This window comes from Marmota flaviventris, chromosome 2 (assembly GCF_047511675.1).
Source record: "Marmota flaviventris isolate mMarFla1 chromosome 2, mMarFla1.hap1, whole genome shotgun sequence".
NCBI lineage: Eukaryota > Metazoa > Chordata > Mammalia > Rodentia > Sciuridae > Marmota > Marmota flaviventris.
Window position 1 is genome coordinate 88,661,853 of NC_092499.1, and position 24,484 is coordinate 88,686,336.

The 24,484-nt window shown below is 35.8% G+C and overlaps 1 protein-coding gene across 1 annotated transcript in view; it reads right to left on the reverse strand.

Moving 5' to 3' along the window:
- The window catches only part of Fsip1 (fibrous sheath interacting protein 1), a 200,226-nt gene that overhangs the window by 155,201 nt on the left and 20,541 nt on the right, over nucleotides 1–24,484 (reverse strand). Inside the window, exons 6-8 of the mRNA XM_071608080.1 lie at nucleotides 20,502–20,513; nucleotides 14,099–14,114; nucleotides 1,047–1,128 (exon numbers count right to left, since the gene is read on the reverse strand). Of these exons, the coding sequence (XP_071464181.1) occupies nucleotides 1,047–1,128; nucleotides 14,099–14,114; nucleotides 20,502–20,513 (110 nt within the window). The remainder of the gene's footprint in view (nucleotides 1–1,046; nucleotides 1,129–14,098; nucleotides 14,115–20,501; nucleotides 20,514–24,484) is intronic.

The window sequence follows — 24,484 nt, forward strand, 5'->3', positions numbered from 1 at the left end:
TTGAGGCAAAGGCAAGAGGATCAAAAGTTCAAAACCAGCCTGGCAACTTAATGAGACCCTTTTTCAAAATGAAAAATAAAAAGGATTGGAGATGTAACTCAGTACATGAGGCCATGGTTTCACCAGTACCACATAAAAGAAAAAAGAAGTTTCTAGATAAATAAACCTATAGATTATAACTGGGTATTATGTATTAGGCAATCATACAATTACTTGTTAAACAAACTAAGTAGTTTGAATTACTTTGGGAGAGAGAAGTGACAACCTTAGATATAAAATTTATTACTTTTTTCCCGTTAATCAAGTAGTCTTATTTGAAATATGAGGTAGATATATTTAGTTGAAGTTTCATATACACTTAACATTAAAATAATTCAAATGCAGCCATCTCTACATTTATAATACAGTTTCCTTAAAACATAATAAAACTTTATTATGAAACTCTATTAGAAGTTTCCATAAGACTTCTAATAAACTGCAGGGTAAAAAAACATTGGATTATCTGTCTCATTAGTGATGTGCTTTTGTCCCCTTTAGTCTGGTGGTGATATAGCAGGCACTGCCATGTTCCCACCTGACCCCAGTCCTTGATGGGTTGGACAAGATGGTTACACAGGGGGGAGGCACCTAAATCCACCTGGTTAGCCCACCTCTTAACTAGGACTTTGGGATTTAGCCTCCCTCTCAATGACTAACCATGGCACATGCCTTTGGAACCCAAAGAAAAGCTGTCTACCACCAAGCTCCTTTCCTTTATTTTTTTTTTCTTGCTTAAGCCAAGTTTCCATTACTTACAGCCTGCTTTTTCATTTTAACTCTTTATTATATAAAAGTTCAAACATCCAAAAATATAAAAAACAGTATAATGAACTTTCAACAACTAGCTTCAACAAATATTGATTCATAACTGTGTGTCATCCTTAACCCCATCTATTTCTACTCCCCTCTGGATTAAATTACATCAAATCATTTCTTCTATGAGTATTTCTGTATACAGTTAGTATTCTGTTGTGTCAATATCTATGATCATAAAAATTAAAACATACCTTGATTGGCATTTTGCATATGGTTTTCATATTCTTCTGGAGATATCTGAGTGTGAAACACTGGGAAAAAGGTATCTTCATCCTCACGATGAGAAAGATCTACTGATTAAAAAATCACTTGCTCAATACTCACAAAAGTAAAAAACCGTCTATACAAGTTGTTTAAAAATGAATTAAGCTCTAATATTTTCTCAAATATTCCTGAAACCCTTTAATACACACAAAATTTTTAAACAATGTCAGTGTTGCTTCCAAGTAGAAATGATAATCATCTTTCTACACATGAGACACTGAAAAAAACTATTGGTCAAAGTAGCCAAATAGAATTTCCCTAGAACTTTAATGCAAAAAGGATGTATAAGAAACTGCTAAAATATCACCTACCTCCCCCAAGATAATGTATTCAAATCACAATGTTCACAAGAAAGACAATATACATAACCAAATAACTTTAATTGTGTTTTTATTTTTTATTTTAGATCCAAGGTAAACATTTCAAGTAGATAGTCAATCATTAAAATACAAAGAGAAAATTTTGGAGACTTTTGGCAGTTAGCCTTCTTATCTTGTAATTCATTCTCTTGGACTAATCCCCATAAAGATAACAGGAAATTTCATTGTTCAACTCTTTTTTTGTTTCAATATAATTTATCTTTATATTCTCCTATTAACTAATTTAAACATTTTATGTTTTCAAGAAACTAACACACGTAGTTTTTTTTAAAAATTGTACCTTAGTATGACAGAATCTGACAGGTTGTGGCACAGAAATGTTTTTGTTTCAGAAAAGAATTCAAGTCTTAAAGATTTTACAGAATCCACCACCTATCTCTGAAAACAAACCTGGTTTAAGCATTATCCATGCAATTAAAAACTGATAAATTCTACTTCGCAAAATTTAAAAATTTTTATGTAAAAAAATATTGTTAGTAGAATGAAAAGGCAAGCCAAGTTTGGGGGGAAATATTTGCAAAATACATATCTGTTAAAAGATTACATCCAAAATACACAAAGAACTCCTAAAAGTCAAAAACAAAAGAACAACCCAATATTTAAAAATGGGCAGCACATACCTAAAGAAAAGATACAGATGGCAAATAAGTGTTTTCATGAAAAGATGTCGACCATTTTTCAGGGATATGCAAATTTTAAAAAAACATAGCACTACATACTTATTAGAATGGCTAACCCCCACACACCAAAATGATAATACCAATTGCTGGAAAAGATGCAGAGAATAGGGAATTTTCATTCATCGTCTGTAGGAATATAAAATGGTACAGCCATTTTGGAAGACAAGTTAGGCACTCTCATTCCAAGATAAAGTCTTATCATGTAATCCAGCAATCATGTTCCTACATATTTATCCAGATAAGTTGAAAACATGTATTCACACATAAATCTGCACACAAATATTTATAGCAGGCTTATTCATGGGATTGCCCAAAACTGGAAGCAACCAAAATATCTTTTGATAAGTAAAGTGATAAACAAACTGTGATTGGTATATCCATAGAATGAATATTATTCTGTGACCAGAAAATAGCTACCAAGTCACAAAATGACATGGATGAATCTTAACTTCATATTGCTAAGTGAAAGAACAATTCCAATCATAATCAGTTAATTCAGTATTAACTGAAAAGGCAAAATTATAAAGACAGTAAAAAAAAAAATCAGTGGTGGCCAGGGGCTTGTGGAAAGAAGAAGGATTGAACAGGTATTCACACAGGCAATCTTTCACAGTTGTAAAACTATTCTGCATGATACTTTAATAGTGAATATGTGACATTATACAATTTTGCAAAGCATAAAAAGTGAAACAATAATGTACACCAATTTTCAAAAAAATCATTTATGAGGTTGAAGAATCCCAGAATGGAATGTTAATGTGACAAAACAATCTAACTATATTACAAACTATGAAATTGTCTCACTAAAGAGAATAAAAGAAAAAGGTGCCTGCCTAAGTAACTAAAAATTAGTGAAGTCTACAAGACTAAAGGCAAGCACATAGGCACCATATTCTAGTTGACTGAGTTGTTTTCCATGGGGGTAGACTAGCAATTCTGATATCCACGTATAGTGGGATTGAATAATTAAGTAAAAAGGTGGTAGATGGTTGGAAATAGTCTTCTCACTGTTGGAGTGGAATGTTACCATTAAGCAAGGGGAAAAGGTTAGAATGATCCATGTGGCAATGGAGTAGAGCCAGAGAAATCAGTATGAACTCAGGTTTAGCTAATTATACATACAGATGGTTACACACAGATATAGCATAGATATCTGTATAATAGATTAGCATATAGTATATACAATATATATAGTATATATATTTTCTTTATTAGAGTGCCTAGAATCAATAGTCACACCTGGAATCCAGATTTTGGCTTCTAATATCAGTCTCTGATAAAAGAAATCAGGGATCCTTGGAGAAATGGTTGATTCCAGTAACAAAGTCAATGAGTCTGAAGCATCTTGTAATGAAAGAAAGTGAGGAAGCACTTGACAACAACAACAAAACTAAATCCACAGCAATGGAGTTGTATCAAAGGGACACAAGAACCAACTCAAAGAGCTCCCAATGGTCAAAGCTGGAAAAACTGAGCAACAAAATAAATAAAGTAGCAAGGAATTCTAACCTAAAGTACAAAATAAATATCCACAAGTCTATACTGGCATAAATTACTGATTGAATAAAATGGGGAAGTACAGGTAAATTTCACATGCAGAATAATTCAAATTAACATATGTAAATATTCTGCCCTCAAAGAAGTAAAGCATAACTCCTCATTCCTGAAGTGGGGCCTACACATAATAACTTCCTTCCAAAAAGTGTACTGGGGAAAAACGGGAACCTAGAATAACTTTACAGAAAAATCTGACAAATATTTCCTCAGGCTGGTAATTGAAGTTAACATCAACAGTGATGTTATGTTAATAGCACAACGTAATATAATGAAAATGGTCCACAACCCTGTGGTCGTCCTCCTAAGAACATATAATCTCAGTCTAATCATGAGTTAAATCCTATGGCTGAACATTCTACAAAATAGCTGACCAGTACACCTCAAAACTGTCAAAGTCATTCAAAACAAAGTCTCACAGCAAAGATTAGACTAAGAAAGCCTGAGAACTAAATATAATGTGGGCTCCTGAATGCTATCCTGGAACAGAAAAAGAACTTAGGTAAAAATAAAGGATATATAAATAAAATTGGACTTTAGTTAATAATAATGTATTAATACTGGTTCACTGGTTGTAAAAAAAAAACATATCATACTAATTTAATTGGGTAAGCGGGTATGGATATATAGGAGATCTCTATACTATCTTTTTACTTTTTCTGTAAATACAAAGTTTTGCTAAAATAAAAAGCTAACTTAAAACTTCAAGATTTTTTAGAGTAGAGAAAAATATAAACAAATTAGAAATAGAAAGGGAATGTACAAACAAGAAGGAGGATTACTATTAAAAAACACATTGAGATTTTATGTCAGTAAAATTTTAAATCTTGGTAAACAGATACTGTAAAATCTCAGTATATGGATATATTGCCAAGACTAACTCCAGAATAACTTGTCAACTGAAATAGAATAGTAAATATGAAAGAAGCTGAGAAGAGAGTCAGAGAATGTCCTCCAAGAAATTATTTGAACCAGATGGCTTTTCCAGTGAAATCTTTCAAAATTTTAGGGAACAGATAGATAATCCTCATGTTATATAAGCTATTTTAAAGCATAGAAATAAATGAGTAACCACCTCCACTCATTAGCTGACAAAGATGCATAATTGACAAAGCAGTTATACAAACATAAACACCTCTACTTCCACCTCAACCCCAACATCATAAACATACATTCCTATACATGGACATAAGCATGTAAACACACACACACAGACAATTAATCTTACTTTATAGATATAAAATTCTGAATAAATTCTGCCATTCAAATATGGTACAAAATAAAAATAGTCCTCCATAATCAAGAATATACCTTGATCTGTAAACATTAAATAAGTTTGTCAAGAAGTAAAAATCTATTATAATTTAAAAGACATTGAAAGGCATTCAACAAATTTCAACAATAAGACTATGGTTCTCAGAATCATTCCTGAAAAGGACATAAAAATTAAGACTATTTTCTGGTGATGCATTCATAAACTAACAAGACCCAAAGCAAACATCTAAAGATAATTAGAATGAATAAAATAATCTAGTTAAGTGCCAAAATAGAAAATGTCAATAGTTTTTCTTTTCTATATCATTAACAACCCATTAAAAATATGATGGGATAATCACCAATTGGAGTAATAACAATAAAGAAAAATAGGAAATCTATAGATGACTAATAAATATATGAAACCTGCAAAACTTCCCTGATATATGAAATATATGAGACATACTGGATTCTTGTTGATGTTGTCTAGTAATCTCTGGAATATTACTAATAATTTATTGAGCACTTACTACATGCTTTAGGGGAAGCAAGCTGCCATGTTGTAAGAACATGTAGGCATCCTATGGTGGGGTTCATGCAGTAGGAAACTAAGAAGTTCAGACAACAACCATGTTGAGTGAGTTTGGAAGAAGATTCTCTAGCTCTAGGACAACCTTCAAATGACCACAGCATTGGCCACCATATTGACTACAACCTCATGAGTCAGAACCATCCAGCTGAGCTCCTCCCAGATGGCTGAAATAGTAACAGCATAAATGTTTGTTGTTTCAAGCTGCCACCTTTGAGGGGTAATTTTTTCCATGGCAATAGGTAACTAATACAATGATAGTGTGAGAAACTGATAGCAGGGAGACAACATGACAAGACTAAATTCTATTTGAATGACCTGAGAGAGAATGCTGAAGGCCAGAATCCCACCATTAACTATAGAGGTGAAGAAGATCAGATACAGAAAAAGTAGGACAAATACTCTTTTAAGGAACTGTTTCTGAGAGAAGAAGCATAAGAAGATGATGATGAAGGAACTAAGGATGGCTCTTAACTTTCTAGTTTAGAAGACTGAGTGGGTGAAGAAATTAACCAAAAGAGGTAAAATATACAAAAGAATGAATAGCTTTCAAAAATAAGGAGAAAGAAGGAAGGAAAAAAAGAGGAGAACCAGCAGAAAATAATAAACCTAGTAGAAATCCTCCTAACCCAGAATGATGGCACATGCCCATAATCCCTGCTGTTGGGAGGCTGAGGCAGGAGGATCTCAAGTTTGAGGCCAATCTGGACATTAGTGAGATCCTGTCTCAAAATAAAATTTAAAAAGTTAGGATGTAGCTCAGCATCTTGCCTAGCATGCAAAAGGCCCTGGGTTTCATCCCAGTACAACAACAAAGTCTTATTATCTATGAGTGGTCAAATGTTTAAGATGCTACTGAGATGTTAAAATAAAAATCGGAATTTAGGAGGCAGTTCTATAGCATGATAGTATAAAATACAAATCACTAAAGAGTTAATATGTAAATAAAAGTTTACAATGAGGTAATGACAATAGTTGTAGACCATTCTTTCAAGAAAATCTGCCCTTGCTCAGCATGGTGGTGCACACCTTTAATCCCAGCAATTCACAAGGCTGAGGCAGGAAGACTGCAAGCTCAAAGCCAGCCTCAGTAACTTAGAGAGACACTAAGCAACTTAACAAGAAGTTGTCTCAAAATAAAATATTAAAAAAAAGGGGGGATGGGGATGTTGCTCAGTGGTTAATCACTCCTGGGTTCAATCCCGGAAGGAAGGAAGGAAGGAAGGAAGGAAGGAAGGAAGGAAGGAAGGAAGGAAGGAAGGAAGGGAGGGAAGGAGGAAGGGAGAGAGGGAGGGAGGAAGGGAGGGAGGGAGGGAGGGAGGAAGGAAGGAAGGAAGGAAGGAAGGAAGGAAGGAAGGAGAGAGAGAAAGAAAGAAATCAGGGAACTGACTAGTAGCTATTTAAGAGTAAAGTGAAGAATTGAGGGGAAAGTTCTGTTTGTATATTTGGTTGGTTACTGGTTGGTTCAATAGCTTTTTGATTGTTTTAGGGCTAGAAAATTCAAACATGGTACATTGAAGGAAAGGATCCAGAGGAGAACAGATTAAAATAAAACAAAATGATTGATGGATCAGGAGCCAGAACCCAGTGGCCTTGTAGAACAAGAGAACATTCCCTCCCCTAAAGTGAGAGGGAAGTAGTAGAGATGGGTGAGCACATTCAGAGTGAAATTTAGAAACAAAAGGAAAGAATATGGAAGTAATTCCCACCTGGCAGATCTATTTTCTCTGAAAAGCAAGTGCAACAGAATTAAGGTCTTGCAGAAGAAGATGGGAGATTAAGCACACAGTAACAGTTTGGAATAGGCACTCTGGAGAAATTACTTTCTGGCTCTTATGTCATAGGCATGTTTTATCAGTCATATATTTGATATATTTTTACTTTTTTAATTAAAAATTAAACACCAGAAAAAGAAGTTAGTATTCACTTGAGTCTCCATTATTAGCTCAGTTACATTTTTCTTTAACAGTTCACACTACATAATTATTACCTTATTCTAAAAGGAAAACTTTTGGTATCAATCAACTTAAGAACTATATTATTAACAGAGTATTTTCACAGTAAATCTAAAATAAATGAGTGTAAATGCAAGAGTCCAGTTTGATCACATAGCACAGATGTTTTATTTGTTTGAGACGCTGGGGATTGAACCCAAGGCTTCGTGCATGCTAGATATGTACTCAGTACTGAGCTACATCCTCAGCCATTAGCACAGGCTTTCGAAAGTCTCATATTCCTGAGCACTCAACAGAGGTCAAAACCCCAAAATCCTTATCTGTGTCAGTCAGCACAGGAGTTTGATTTTCTCCTTCAGTCCTCCGCAAATCAGAGTAGAAAGAGACCAGCAGATTTTCTTTGAGTATTTCATCTTAACACTCAAGAGCAGAGGTATCATAAAGATGGTTTTCACAAAAAAATGCACCTAGAAAGAGATATTCACAAATTTGGAAAATCTTAACTCATTAAGATATTCATGTTCTGTGCTTGCATGCATTTATAAATCTGAAACAAAAGGAAGAAATGTGGCAAAGGCAAGAAGAACAATCTCTGCCAAAATCACTGGCAAAGAAAGAAAGGGAAGGAGAGAGAGAAGGAGGAGGAAGGAAAGAAAGGAAGGAAGCACAGACAGAATTTTGGAAATCCCTAGAAAGTGCTACATCATTTACTTTAAAATCTTAGGTAGTTAAACTAGGGATTTTATGTGAATTATAAAGTCAAAATGTGGCCTAAATAAATTTAATGTAGTTTTCATCTTTCTCTTAGAGCCAAGGTCTCATTTGTATATAATACCTAAAAAAGAACTAAATACACAATCCAAAAATAATTATTTTTCCTTTATTTACTGTTGGCTGTTTAAATGTTATAAGGGGACTACAATGGAGTTTGTATTTGGGGGGCTGGAAAACAGATTGGAAACTGCCATTCAGTTAACCAGCCAAAATCTTTAACATTTACTGCTAAATAAGAGGTTAAGGAAAACTGACCTCGGACAAAGAAAAATTCATCCTCAGAAACTTTTCCTTTTATTTAAAGATGGAAAGTGATAAGTGGAAAATAAATTTTAGTATGTTTATAAGTATGCATTTAAAGTTCAAGTCAAAATAAGTTCAGCTCTTAAAGAGCTTTGTCTGTATTTGTACATATTCTAACTAGATGCCGCCACCTACTGGACAATTTACAAATCACTTTGCTTTTCCGCCCCCAACCAAAAAAAAAAAAAAAAAAGTATCATGGAAATGCAGCATTCCTGCTTTCCTAATAACACTTATAGGAATTTTACTTAAAAGTATATGTTTACATATAAGTACAATCAAAATAATTTTTAATATTTATATTTTAATTAAGACTAGTATCTAAGGTTGAATGAATGACAGAAAAAACTTAGAGTGGAGCAGATATAATGTTTCATACCATCTTATACTATGTGGCTATGTTGGAAAAGTAGGAATATGAAACTTTCAAAAGACTGTGCTAATAGCTGAGGATGTAGCTCAGTGCATGTGCATGTCTAGCATGCATGAGGCCTTGGGTTCAATCCCAAGCACCTCAAACAAATAAAACATCTGTGCTATGTGATCAAACTGGACTCTTGCATTTACACTCATTTTTTTCAGACTTAAGATGAAAATACTCTGCTAATAATACAGCTTTTACGTTAATGATACCAAGAGTTTTCCTTTTAGAATAAGTTAATAATTATGTATCAAGTGAATACTAATTTATTTTTCTGGTGTTTAAATTTTTTAATTAAAAAAAAATACATCAAATAAATGACTGATAAAACATGATTATGACATCAGAGCCAGAAAGTAATTTCATTAAAGAATTAGATTTTCTATAAAATAATAGTTATAAAAAAAGACTCTAATTAAGTCTAAAGAAGACAGGAATACAATAATGTTGTCTGTTCATTTTAATGAATGGGTCAAGTGTGAACTAATCAAGACAGCCAGAAGCAAAAATGAAGGCAATAGACATTTGGTTCATCTAACAGTATCTCTTATTCCTATTTCCTTTTACAAAATACTACTTTTGCATTTTATCTGCTTTGCATACAATGACAATAAGTATTGACTGTAAATTCAAAATTTTAAAAATTGAAACTTTAATGTGATAATGTTTAAAGCAATGATTTCTCTGAACATAGATTTCAAGCCCCTTAGCTAAGCCTTTTGCTCATTAAGTACACCTAATTTCCATGTTAGAGCATTTGTACTCATCTAGCATTATGGTAAGTGTCTTCTGGGCATACAGTAGTCATGTGACTCCAGAGGTTCAGCTGTAAATTCTAGGGATTTAAGGGAAATATATATGCCACAAGCTTTAAAAATTAAACATAATTGATAGTTCTGATTTGGTTTTTAAAAACGCGAGACTAGACGGCTGGGATTGTGGCTCAGCAGCAGAGCGCTGGCCTAGCATGCATGAGGCACTGGGTTCGATCCTCAGCACCACATAAAAATAAAAAAAAGGTTATTGTGTCCATCTACAACTAATATATGTGTGTGTGTGTGTGTGTGTGTGTATAATTTTTTTTAAGTGAAACTAGAAACAAATGTCTTTCCCTCTAGGACCAAAAGGTCAACTGGTGGTGAACTCTGTGACTGAAAAGGTTAATAGCAGGGCTGAAGTCGTGACTCAGTGTTAGAGCACTTGCCTAGCATGAGCGAGGCACTGGATTTGGTTCTCAGTACCACAAAAAGAAATGAATAAAAATAAAGATATTATGTCCATCTATAGCTAAAAATATTTTTTAAAAAGGTTAATAGTAAAATATTACCACATATCAGTACCCTTACAGAACTGCCTAACATTGCTTGCTCCTGAGTCAATCACAAGCAGGTGCAGTGGCCTTTTAGAAATGCCTTATTCAATATAGATAATATCATTTGGCTCCTGATATTTAATCTATAGATACTGAGACACTATAATATTCAGAATTACATTTCAGACACTGTCCATGTCCACATTTCTTGCTTGGATTAAGAGATGTATACTCATTTCTATGAAGGTATAGAATTACTGATAGACATGAAAGGAAACCTAAGTTTTACCTCTCTAGACAAATTTTATAACACTAGTATTTAGACATTTAAGTTACTTTAAAAAAAAAAAAACTTTATAAGCTATAGATATAAAAATGCTTTTCACTTTTTAAAAAAATAATGTAGTCATTTTGCTAACCTCAGAGAAAACTGGTTTGAGGCAAACATGTTATTTTAAAAACATTTTTAAAGATACAACCCTAATAAAATGAATTATAAAACTACAATTATCAAAACAATATAATACTAATAGAAATTTGGAAGTATACCCAATCATTACTTGATAAAGTTAGCATTTCAATAAGTGCAGAAATGATGGTTTATTAAATAAGGGACATTGGAATAATTGGCTAGTAAAATTGGGGATAAAAATCAACCCTCTACCTCATGCCTGATACCAAAACAAATTCCAAGTAGATTATTTTTTTATTTTTCATTTTTCAAAAAAAGAAAAGTATAAGTATATATTTAGAGAATATTTAGATGGAAACAGAGTACCAGTAAATAATATGAAAGAAATGACAAGTTTAATTAAATAAAAATTGTAACCTTTTATAGACCAAAAAATATCACAAAGTCATAGAAAAAATAAATTTCAAACTTTTTTGATATTTATACAAAGAATGAATATACTTAAATAAGTCCTTCAAATCAATTTTTTTTAAAAAGAGTTATAAAAAGAGACTAAGACATGGCCCAGGACCATCCTCACCCACCCGTGCAGGAGCCAAGGCCCAAACCCCAGCCTAGGACCCTGCCACCCGACATACCCACTACAGAGCCCAGCCCAAGACACAGGACCACTCTGATCCACAAGGGAGCTGAGGCCAAGGTTAGTTGCAGGACTGCCGCACCCCCCCACCCTCCCCCCACCAACCAGCAGACCCACGCCCAACCCAGGCCTACCCTACCTCCATCTTGGGACACTGCAGCCATTGCAATAGCCCTCCCCACGCAGTAGCCTCCACCTTTAGACAACAGATAGGGCCTGAAGGCATCTGCATCTCCAAATTGACAGCCCACATTTTCAGCCCCATCTCTGAAAGTGGTTGCATCCATCTTGGGACATCTCCACTGCTATCTTGAGTTAACTCCACTATTGCCACCACCACCTTTAGTGTAAATTCTAGGGATTTAAGGGAAATATATATGCCACAAGCTTTAAAAATTAAACATAATTGATAGTTCTGATTTGGTTTTTAAAAACGCGAGACTAGACGGCTGGGATTGTGGCTCAGCAGCAGAGCGCTGGCCTAGCATGCATGAGGCACTGGGTTCGATCCTCAGCACAGTTGCAGTAGCATTTATTATGGGACACCAGCTGGGGTCTAGAAGCCTAACACCAAGATGAGGTAAAGGTAATCTGCAGAAACACTATAAGATTATAGGGTAGAAACTGTAATACCTCAGATCCACACTGCAAGAAAGGAAGACACATAGATAACATAAAAAAAAAGGGAGGAAAATGACCCAAACAAACCAAGATTCTACAGTAACAGAATCCATTAGCAATGCAGTTGATGAAATGTCAGAGAAGGAGTTCAGAATGGACATAATTAAAATTATTTACTAATTAAAGAATGACCTAAGTGAGCAAATACAGGCAAAAATTAATCACTCCAAAAAAAGAAATAAGAGAGCAAATAGAGGCAACCATTGATCACACCAACAAAGAGATAAGAGAGTAAATACAGGAAGCAAAAGACTACTTCAAGAAAGAGAGATTCTGAAAAAAATAACTGACAGAAATCCTGGAATGAAGGAAACAATAAATCAAATCAAAAACTCAATAGAAAGCATCACCAACAGAACTAGATCACTTGGAAGACAGAACATCAGATAATGAAGACAAAGTGTACAATCTAGAAAATAAAGTTGATCACACAGAGAAGATGGTAAGAAATCATGAACAAATCTTAGATTTATTTGGATAGAGGAAGGCACAGAGATTCAAACCAAAGGACTGCACAATCTCTTCAATGAAATAATATCAAAAAAATTTCCAAATGTGAAAAATGAATTGGAAAATCAAATACAAGATGCTTACAGGAAACCAAAGGTACAAAATTACAACAGATCTACACCAAGACACATTGTAATGAAAATGCTTAGCATACAGAATAAGGATAGAATTTTAAAAGCCATAAGAGAAAGGAATCAGATTACATATAGGGGAAAACCAACTAGGATCTCTGCATATTTTTCAAATTAGACCCTCAAAGCTAGAAGATCCTGGAACAACATATACCAAGCTCTGAAAGAAAATGGATGCCAACCAAGAATCTTATATTCAGAAAAATAAGCTTTATATTTGTTGATGCTTTGCTGATGAAATAAAAACCTTCCATGACAAAGTTAAAAGAATTTTCAACTGGAAAGCCTGCACTATAGAACATCCTTGGCAAAATATTCCATGTGGAGGAAATGAAAAACAACAATGAAAATCAGCAAAGAGAGGTATTACACTATAGGAAAAACAAGTCAAGGGAGAAACCAAGTTGAGTTAAATACCAAAAATAAAAAAAATTACTGGGACTATAAATCACGTCTCAATAATAACCCTAAATGTTAATGGCCTAAACTCCCCAATCGAAAGACATAGACTGGCAGATTGGATTAAAAAAAAAAAAAGACCCCAAAATATGCTGCCTTCAAGAGAGTCATCTCATAGGAAAAGATATCCACAGACTGAAGGTGAAAGTTTGGGAAAAAGCATACCACTCACATGGACTTCAGAAACAAGCATGGGTTTCCATCCTTATATCAAATAAAGTATACTTCAAGCCAAAATTAATAAAAAAGAACAAAGAAGGACATTTCACTGCTTAAGGGAATCACACACCAACAATATATATCAATTATAAACATATATGCCCCCAAAAATGGAGCATCTATGTTCATCAAACAAACTCTTCTCAACTTCAAGAGTCAAATAGACCACAATAAAATAGTATGATTGACTTAAACACACCTCTTTCACCACTAGATAGATCTTTCAAACAAAAGTTAAACAAAGAAACTATAGAACTCAATAATACAATCAATATCTTAGACTTAACTGACATATAGAATATTCCACCCATCAACGAGTGAATACACTTTCTTCTCAGCAGCACATGGATCCTTCTGTAAAATATACTATATATTATGCCACAAAGCAACTCAGCAAATACAAAAAAGTAGAGATTCTACCCTGCATTTTATCAGATCATAATGGAATGAAATTAGAAATAAAGAATAAAATAAAAAATAAAAGATACTTCAACACCTGGAGATTACATAATATGCTATTGAATGAACAATGGGTTGCAGAAGGCATTAAAGAGGAGACTAAAAAATTCTTAGAGGTAAATGAGAACATTGATACAACATATCAAAATCTCAGGGACACTATGAAGACAGTACACAAAGAGGAAAATTCATTGCATAGAGTTCATTCCTTAAAAGAAGAAAAAGTCATCAAATAAATGACCTAACATTGCATCTCAAAGCTCTAGAAAAAGAAGAGCAAATCAACACCAAAAGCAGGAGAAGACAGGAAATAATTAAAATCAGAACTGAAATAACTGAAATTGAAATAAAAGAAACAATTTTAAAAATTGACAAAACAAAAAGTTGGTTCTTTGAAAAAATAAATAAAATTGATAAACCCTTATCCATGCTAATGAAGAGAAGGAGAGAGAAAACTCAAATTACTACTATCCATGATAAAAAAGGAAATATCACAATGGACACTACAGAAATACAGAAGATAATTGGAAATTATTTTGAAAATTTGTACTCCAGTAAAATAGACAATATCAAAGGCATTGAAAATTTATCTAGAGTCGTATGATTTGCCCAAACTGAATCAGTATGATATATACAAGTTAAACTGATCAATTTCAAACAATGAAATAGAAGATGCTATCAGAGGCCTACCAACCAAGAAAAGCCCAGGACCAGATGGATACACAGCTATTCTACAAGACTTTCTTTTTTTTTCTTTTTTATTTTTTTTTAATTTATTTTTTTATTGGTTGTTCAAAACATTACAAAGCTATTGACATATCATATTTCATACATTAGATTCAAGTTGGTTATGAACTCCCAATTTTACCCCAAATACAGATTGCAGAATCACATTGGTTACACATCCACATTTTTACATAATGCCCTATTAGTAACTGTTCTATTCTGCTACCTTTCCTATCCTCTACTATCCCCCCTCCCTCCCCTCCCATCTTCTCTCTCTACCCCATCCACTGTAATTCATTTCTCTCCTTGTTTATTTTCCCATTCCCCTCACAACCTCTTATATGTAATTTTGTATAACAATGAGGGTCTCCCTCCATTACCATGCAATTTCCCTTTTCTCTCCCTTTCCATCCCACCTCATGTATCTGTTTAATGTTAATCTTTTCTTCCTGCTCTTCCTCCCTGCTCTGTTCTTAGTTGCTCTCATTATATCAAAGAAGACATTTGGTATTTGTTTTTTAGGGATTGGCTAGCTTCACTTAGCATAATCTGCTCTAGTGCCATCCATTTCCCTGCAAATTCTATGATTTTGTCATTTTTTTAGTGCTGCGTAATACTCCATGGTGTATAAATGCCACATTTTTTTTATCCATTCATCTATTGAAGGGCATCTGGGTTGGTTCCACAGTCTAGCAATTGTGAATTGTGCTGCTATGAACATCGATGTAGCAGTATCCCTGTAGTACGCTCTTTTAAGGTCTTCAGGGAATAGTCCAAGAAGGGCAATAGCTGGGTCAAATGGTGGTTCCATTCCCAGCTTTCCCAGGAATCTCCATACTGCTTTCCAGATTGGCCGCACCAGTTTGCAGTCCCACCAGCAATGTACAAGAGTACCCTTTTCCCCACATCCTCTCCAGCACTTGTTGTTGTTTGACTTCATAATGGCTGCCAATCTTACTGGAGTGAGATGGTATCTTAGGGTGGTTTTGATTTGCATTTCTCTGACTGCTAGAGATGGTGAGCATTTTTTCATGTACTTGTTGATTGATTGTATGTCCTCCTCTGAGAAGTGTCTGTTCAGGTCTTTGGCCCATTTGTTGATTGGGTTATTTGTTTTCTTATTGTTTAATTTTTTTGAGTTCTTTGTATACTCTGGATATTAGGGCTCTATCTGAAGTGTGAGGAGTAAAAATTTGTTCCCAGGATGTAGGCTCCCTATTTACCTCTTTTATTGTTTCTCTTGCTGAGAGAAAACTTTTCAGTTTAAGTAAGTCCCATTTGTTGATTCTTGTTATCAACTTTTGTGCTATGGGTGTCCTATTAAGGAATTTGGAGCCCAACCCTACAATATGTAGATCAGCGCCAACTTTTTCTTCTATCAGACGCAGAGTCTCTGATTTGATATCTAGCTCCTTAATCCACTTTGAGTTAACTTTTGTGCATGGCGAGAGGAGGGGATTCAGTTTCATTTTGTTGCATATGGATTTCCAGTTTTCCCAGCACCATTTGTTGAAGATGCTATCCTCCCTCCATTGCATGCTTTTAGCTCCTTTATCAACTATAATAGTTGTAGCTTTGTGGATTAGTCTCTGTGTCCTCTATTCTGTACCATTGGTCCACCCTCCTGTTTTGGTACCAGTACCATGCTGTTTTTGTTACTATTGCTCTGTAATATAGTTTTAAGTCTGGTATCGCTATACCGCCTGATTCGCACTTCCTGCTTAGAATTGCTTTTGCTATTCTGGGTCTTTTATTTTTCCATATGAATTTCATGATTGCTTTATCCATTTCTACAAGAAATGCCATTGGGATTTTGATTGGCATTGCATTAAACCTATAGAGAACTTTTGGTAATATCGCCATTTTGATGATGTTAGTTCTGCCTATCCATGAACAGGGTATATTTTTCCATCTTCTAAGATCTTCTTCTACTTCTCTTTTTAGGGTTTTGTAGTTTTCATTGTATAAATCTTTCACCTCTTTTGTTAGGTTGATTCCCAAGTATTTTATTTTTTTTGAGGATATTGTGAATGGAGTGTTTTTCCTCATTTCCGTTTCAGAAGTTTTGTCGCTGATATACAGAAATGCCTTTGATTTATGCGTGTTGATTTTATATCCTGCCACTTTGCTGAATTCATTTATTAGTTCTAGTAGTTTCTTTGTAGACCCTTTTGGGTCTTCTAGGTATAGAATCATGTCATCTGCAAATAGTGATAATTTAAGTTCTTCCTTTCCTATTTTTATGCCTTTAATTTCTTTCGTCTGTCTAATTGCTCTGGCCAGTGTTTCGAGAACTATATTGAATAGAAGTGGTGATAGAGGGCATCCCTGTCTTGTTCCAGATTTTAGGGGGAATGCCTTCAATTTTTCTCCATTGAGAATGATGCTAGCCTGAGGCTTAGCATAGATAGCTTTTACAATGTCGAGGTAAGTTCCTGTTATCCCTAGTTTTTCTAATGTTTTGAACATAAAGGGATGCTGTACTTTGTCGAATGCTTTTTCTGCGTCTATTGAGATGATCATATGGTTCTTATTTTTAAGTCTATTGATGTGGTGAATAACATTTATTGATTTCCGTATATTGAACCATCCTTGCATCCCAGGGATGAATCCTACTTGATCATGGTGCACAATTTTTTTGATGTGCCTTTGTATCCGATTCGCCAGAATTTTATTGAGGATTTTTGCATCTAGGTTCATCAGAGATATTGGTCTGTAGTTTTCTTTCTTTGAGGTGTCTTTGTCTGGTTTCGGAATCAGGGTGATGTTGGCCTCATAGAATGAATTTGGCAGAGCTCCTTCTTTTTCTATTTCCTGAAATAACTTGAAAAGTATTGGTATTAATTCTTCCTTAAAGGTTTTGTAAAACTCCGCTGTATACCCATTCGGTCCTGGGCTTTTCTTGGTTGGAAGTCTTTTGATTGCTTCTTCTATTTCATGTATTGTTATTGGTCTGTTTAAGTTGTGAGTATCCTCCTGACTCAGTCTGGGCAAATCATATGACTTAAGGAATTTATCGATGTCTTCACTATCTTCTATTTTATTGGAATATAGGTTTTCAAAATAATTTCTAATTGTCTTCTGTATTTCTGTAGCGTCTGTTGTGATATTGCCTTTTTCATCCCGCATGTTAGTAATTTGAGTTCTCTCTCTTCTTCTCTTCGTTAGCATGGCTAAGGGTCTGTCGATCTTACTTATTTTTTCAAAGAACCAACTTTTAGTTTTGTTAATTTTTTCAATGGTTTCTTTTGTTTCAATTTCGTTGATTTCCGCTCTGATTTTAATTATTTCTTGCCTTCTGCTACATTTGCTGTTGTTTTGCTCTTCCTTTTCTAGGGCTTTGAGATGAAGTGTGAGCTCATTTATTTGTTGGGTTTTCCTTTTTTTGAGGAATGACCTCCAAGCGATGAATTTCCCTCTTAAAACTGCTTTCATTGTGTCCCATAGATTCCGATATGTTGTGTCTGTATTTTCATTTATCTCTAAGAATTTTTTGATTTCCTCCTTTATGTCTTATGTAACCCATTGATCATTCAGTAACATATTATTCATTTTCCATGTGATGTAGGATTTTTCCTTCCTTCTTTTATCATTGATTTTCAGTTTCATTCCATTATGATCAGATAAAATGCATGGTATTTTCTCCACCCCTGTATATTTACTGAGGGTTGCCCTATGGCATAATATATGGTCTATTTTTGAGAAGGATCCATGTGCTGCTGAGAAAAAAGTATATCCACTTGATGATGGTTGATATATTCTATATATGTCAGTTAAGTCTAGGTTGTTGATTGTGATATTGAGTTCTATAGTTTCTTTATTCAGCTTTTGTTTGGAGGATCTGTCCAATTATGAGAGAGGTGTGTTGAAGTCACCCATAATTATTGTGTTGTGGTATATTTGATTCTTGAACTTGAGGAGAATTTGTTTTATGAACGTCGCAGCACCATTATTTGGTGCATAAATATTGATAATTGTTATGTCTTGTTGGTGAATGGTTCCTTTTAACAGTATATAATGTCCTTCCTTATCCCTTTTGATTAATTTAGTCTTGAAGTCAATTTTATTCGATATGAGGATGGCCACCCCTGCTTGCTTACGAGGACCGTGTACGTGGTATATTTTTTCCCATCCTTTCACCTTCAGCCTGTGTATGTCTTTTCCAATCAGATGTGTCTCCTGGAGGCAGCATATTGTTGGATTTGTTTTTTTAATCCATGTTACCAGCCTATGTCGCTTTATTGGAGAGTTTAAGCCATTAACGTTTAGAGTTACTATTGATATATGGTTTGTACTTCCAGCCATGTTTGATTATTTATCTTCTTTTTTTTTTTTTTTTAATTTAGTTTGTTTCTCCATGGTTAGCTTTCCCCCCGCCCTCTGTCTTTATAGAGGCACTTCCCACTGATGGTTTTGGTTATTGTTTTTCATTTCTTCCTCGTGTAGTGTTTTGCTCAAGATGCTTTGCAATGCTGGTTTTCTGGCTGCAAATTCTTTTAGCTTTTGTTTATCATGAAAGATTTTTATTTCGTTGTCGTACCTGAAGCTTAATTTTGCTGGATACAGAATTCTTGGTTGGCATCCATTGTCTTTCAGTGTTTGAAATACTTTGTTCCAGGATCTTCTCGCTTTCAGCGTCTGTGATGAAAAATCCATTGTTAACCTTATTGGTTTACCCCTGAATGTAATCTGCCTCCTTTCTCTTGTAGCTTTTAATATTTTCTCTTTGTTCTGTATATTGGATATCTTCATAACAATGTGTCTTGGCGTTGGTCTACTGTGATTTTGTGTGCTTGATGTCCTGTATGCATCTACAATTTGTATATCTGTTTCCTTTTTTATTTCTTGAAAGTTTTCTGTAATTATTTCATTCAGCAGGCTACTCATTCCCTTGTTTGGATCTCTGTACCTTCTTCTATCCCGATGACTCGTAGGTTTGGTTTTTTTATGTTATCCCATATCTCTTGGATGTTTTTCTCGTGGTTTTTAACCAGCCTTTCTGAGTTGGCTAGGCTCTTTTCAAGATGATATATTTTGTCTTCATTATCTGATGTTCTGGCTTCTACTTGCTCCACTCTGTTGGTGATACTCTCAATTGAGTTTTTAATTTGGTTTATCGTTTCCTTCATTTCTAGAATTATTGTTTGGTGTTTTTTTTTTTTTATAATCTCTATCTCCTGATAAACATGCTTAACTTCTTCTTTTATCTGTTTATGTAATTCATTTTCAAAGTGTTCTTTCACTGTTTGGATTTGCTGTCTCGTATCTTCTTTAAGGTTCCATTCCATCTGTCTAAGGTATTCCTTGAGTTCTTTATATGACCATTTTTCTACTGACTCTAGGTCCTCCTGAATATTTAGGCTGTCCTTCATTGTTTGTACTCCTTTTCTTCCTTGCTTTTTTATGCTGCTCATGTTACTTCTTGTTCTGTTTGACTGCTGAGTTTCTGTTTACTCTTATAGATTTATTTGATGCTTGGGAGGAAAGATATTAGAAGGGAAGGGAAGAAGTCACTAAAGAGAATGAGAGTAGGCAGGTAGAATTCAAGGAAGGGGGAATAAGAAAATTGAAAAGAAATGAAAAGACAAAAGAAACAAAAATAACACAGATTAAATAAAGAAAGAAAGAAGATAAAAACAATTTTAACAAAAATAATAATGATAATAAAAAATTGAAAATTAAAATTTAAAAAAAATAATAATAATAAAATTAAAAAATTTAAAAAAAATTAGAAACATTGAAAAAAAGTTAAAGAACAACAACAAATAAAAATTGAAAATGAAAGAAAAAGAAGAAAAAAAAAGAAAAAGAAAAAAATGATAATAATAAATGCAGTCCTAGAGTTCTATTAACTTCTCCTCCAGTAGGTGGAGCTGTGCCCACTGGGCCAAGCTTTCCCTCTCAATAGGTGGGAACCATTCACTGTGCAGCAGCTCTTTCTCCTAGACTGGGCGGGTCTCCAATCCTGAGTGTCTAGGGCCTTGTCTTGTGTTTCCTCAAGCCAGGCCGTGCTCACCTGTGGCGCTCACCACAATACTGGCTACACGCCAGGTCTGCTGCTCCTGGGAGCCCTGTTTTCATGAACACCTGGGCTCACTCTCCCTGTTTGCCTCCCTCAGACCCTAAGTTTGTAGAGTTTGGGGCTGATATCCCCCAGCGAATTTGCTTGCCCTCCTGTAGCCACGCCCCCGGTAGCTGGTGCAAGAGACCTCAGTTGTCAGCACTGGTGGGAGCGGTAGCCGGGAGTTCCGCGCTGCGAGTCCCGTGCCACTCCTGATTCCCTCGGTCTGGTTATTGCGTTCACAGGAGAGCTGGGAGTGGCCCTTAAGGTTTCCCCGCTGTGTGGAGAGAGATGACTAGGGGATTACACACCTGTCGCGCTGGTTTCAATGCAGTTATCTCCTCCGCCCGTGACGCCATTTCTCTGCCATGGTGGTATCCCATGCAAATGGTGACCATTCGTTCCCTTTGCGGGGTGACCAATGCAACGGGTGGGTCCTGACTGTCTCTCCCAATCCCCGTTTCAGTCCTGTGGCCACTGCCTATGAAGGCTCGGTTGGCTTTTACCTCTGTAAGTTCCTAAGGGCCGACCAATTATTTCAGCGGGATCGTTAGTGCTGAGTCACACGAAGCAGGCGAACCGGAGCTTAATTGCCTCCGATTCGGGCTCTGTGTGTGTGTTCTGAGGGGCCCAGCCTGTACACCCCAGATCCACGTCAGCTCAGCATTGCCTAGTGATCCTGAGCAAACAGCATTTAGACAGTTTACGGCTCCCTATGCCCGCGCAGTTGAAGATGTCAGAGACTTGATCTCTCTGAGCCTGCCACTATGTTAGATCTCCTCAATGATATTCATGTTGCCCTTACAGCTTCCTGGCATAAGCAAGTTCTTGGGATTATACAAACTGCTGCTTCTGTTTCCAGTCCAGATTTCTAGAAATGAAACCCTGCCGCCGTCGCCTCCGTCTCTGGGCCGCGCTCACGGGCGCTGCGCTCGTCTGCAACCGTAGCAGAGCCGCCCTGGCCTCCGCAGCTCTTCAGCCCAGTGCCCGGCCCCTGGGGCCCAAGCGGCTGCCGCCGCGGCTCTCCATCCCCCTCCTCCAGAGCACGGGTGCCCTGGCAGGGGGTGCAGAACGACCCCAGAGCAGGCTCTGCCCGAGGGTGCAGCGGCGAACAGGCCACCGAGGCGCTCGAGGCTGCAGTCCAGCCTTCGAAGGACAGGGCTCGGCACGCAGCCCAGCTCCAACCTCTAGGTGCGGCTGCCAGACAATGTATACAGAGCCATCAAGACAGCAAGCAGAAAGCAAATGGCGGCTCCCGCGGAGTGGGTTTTCGGCACAGAAACCACAGCCCCGCCAACAATCCCAATCCACAAACTCTCCCTGTATAAAAAATATTCAAAAAAAAAAAGAAAAAAGAAAAAAAGGCGGGGCACACTGAGCTTTCTTTGCCTCGGGTACTTACAATCCACTGCTGATTACACATTCAGCTTCTCTGCCCGGAGCGAAGCGAAAGAGGAAGCAGATGGGAGCAAAGCGCCCGCGGCTCTGAGCAGCCAAGCATCTCTTTTTCGATTTCTTTGTTCTTCCTGCTGCTTGGCAAAGTGGTCCGCTACAGATTAACGGTGAAAGGAGCTCTAACAGACTGTGCGAAATCTCTATTAAAGCCGCTGTTCTGAGCACCACGCTCAGCACTTCCTCTACAAGACTTTCAAAGAATAACAATACTCTTCAATTTATTCCATGAAATAGAAAAAGAGAGAACATTTCCAAACTCATTATATGAGGCCAATATCACCCTGATTCCCAAACCAGAAAAAGACACATCAAAGAAAGAAAATTTCAGACCAATATCTCTAATGAACATATATGCAAAAATTCTCAATAAAATTCTGGCAAATAGCATACAAACACATATTAAAAAGATCATGCACCACAAACAGGTGGGATTCATCCTAGGGATGCAAGGTTTTGGTTAAACATATGGAAATCAACAAATGTAATTCATCACATCAATAGACTTAAAGATAAGAATTATATAATCATGTCAATAGATGCAGAAAAAGCACTCAACAAAATACAGCATCCCTTCATGTTCAAAACATTAGAAAAGCTAGGGATAACAGGAACATATCTCAACATTGGAAAAGCTATCTATGCTAAGCCCAAGGCCAACATCATTCTAAATGGAGAAAAATTGAAAGCATTCCCTCCAAAAACTGGAACAAGACAGGGATGTCCTCTTTCACTACTTGTATTCAACATAGTCCTTGAAATTCTAGCCAAAGAAATTAGAGGAAATAAATTAAAGGGATACAGATGGGAAAAGAAGAACTCAAACTATCATTATTTGTCAACGATATAATTCTATATTTAGAGGATCTGAAAAATTCCACCAGAAAACTTCTAGAACAATTAAGTGAATTCAGCAAAGTAGCAGGATATAAAATCAACACCCATAAATCAAAGGCATTTCTATACATCAATGACAAATCCTCTGAAACAGAAACTAGGAAAACTACCCCATTTACAACAGCCTCAAAAAAAAATTAAATACTTGGGAATCAACCTAACAAAAAGAGTTGAAAGACCTCTACAATGAAAACTACAGAATGCTAAAGAAAGAAATTTAAAGAAGACCTTAGAAGATGGAAAGATCTCCCTTTTTCTTGGATAGGCAGAATTAATATTGTAAAAAGACCATACTACCAAAAGCACTATACGGATTTAACGCAATCCCAATCAAAATCCCAATGACAGTCTTCATAGAAATAGGAAAAGCAATCATGACATTCATCTGGAAAAATAATTTGGCCAGAATAGACAAAGCAATCCTTAGCAAGAAGAGTGAAGCAGGTGTCATCACTATACCAGACCTTAACTATACTACAGAGCAGTAATAACAAAAACGATACAGTATTTGGCACCAAAATAGACTTGTAGACCAATGGTACAGAATAGATGACACAGAGACAAACCCACATAAATACAGTTATCTCATTCTAGACAAAGGCACCAAAAACATATATCAGAGAAATGATAGCCTCTTCAACAAATGATGCTGGGAAACTGGAAATCCATATGTAGCAAAATGAAATTAAACTACTATCTCTCACCAGCACAAAACCCAAATCAAAGTGGATCAAGGACATAGGAATTAGACCAGAGACCCTCCACCTAACAGAAGAAAAAGTAGGCCCAAATCTTCATCATGTAGGCCCCAACTTCCTTAACAAGACTCCTTAAAACATAAGAAATAAAATCAAGAATAAGTAAATGGGATGGATTCAAACTGAAAAGCTTCTTCTCAGCAAAAGAAACAATCAGTGAGGTGAATAGAGAATCTACAGAATGGGAGCAAATTTTTACCACACTCACATCAGAGAGAGCACTAATCTCTAGGATATACAAAGAACTCAAAAAAATGTAACACACACACACAAAAAAAAAAAAAAACACAAATAACCCAACCAGAAACTGGGCCAAGGAACTGAACAGATGCTTCTCAGAAGATGACATACAATCAATCAACAAATATATGAAAAAATATTCAATATCTCTAGCAATTAGAGAAATGCAAATCAAAACTACTCTTAAGATTTCATCTCACTCCAATCAGAATGGCAGCTATTAAGAATACAAACAAAAATAAGTGTTGGAGAAGATGTGGGGAAAAAGACACACTCATACATTGCTGGTGAGACTGCAAATCAGTGCAACCAATCTGGAAAGCAGTATGGAGATTCCTTGGAAAACTTGGAATGGAACCACCATTCGACCCAGCTATCCCACTCCTTGGTTTATAACCAAAGGACTTAAAAACAGCATACTACAGGGACACAGCCACACCGATGTTTGTAGCAGCACCATTCACAATAGCTAAATTGTGGAACCAACCTAGATGCCCT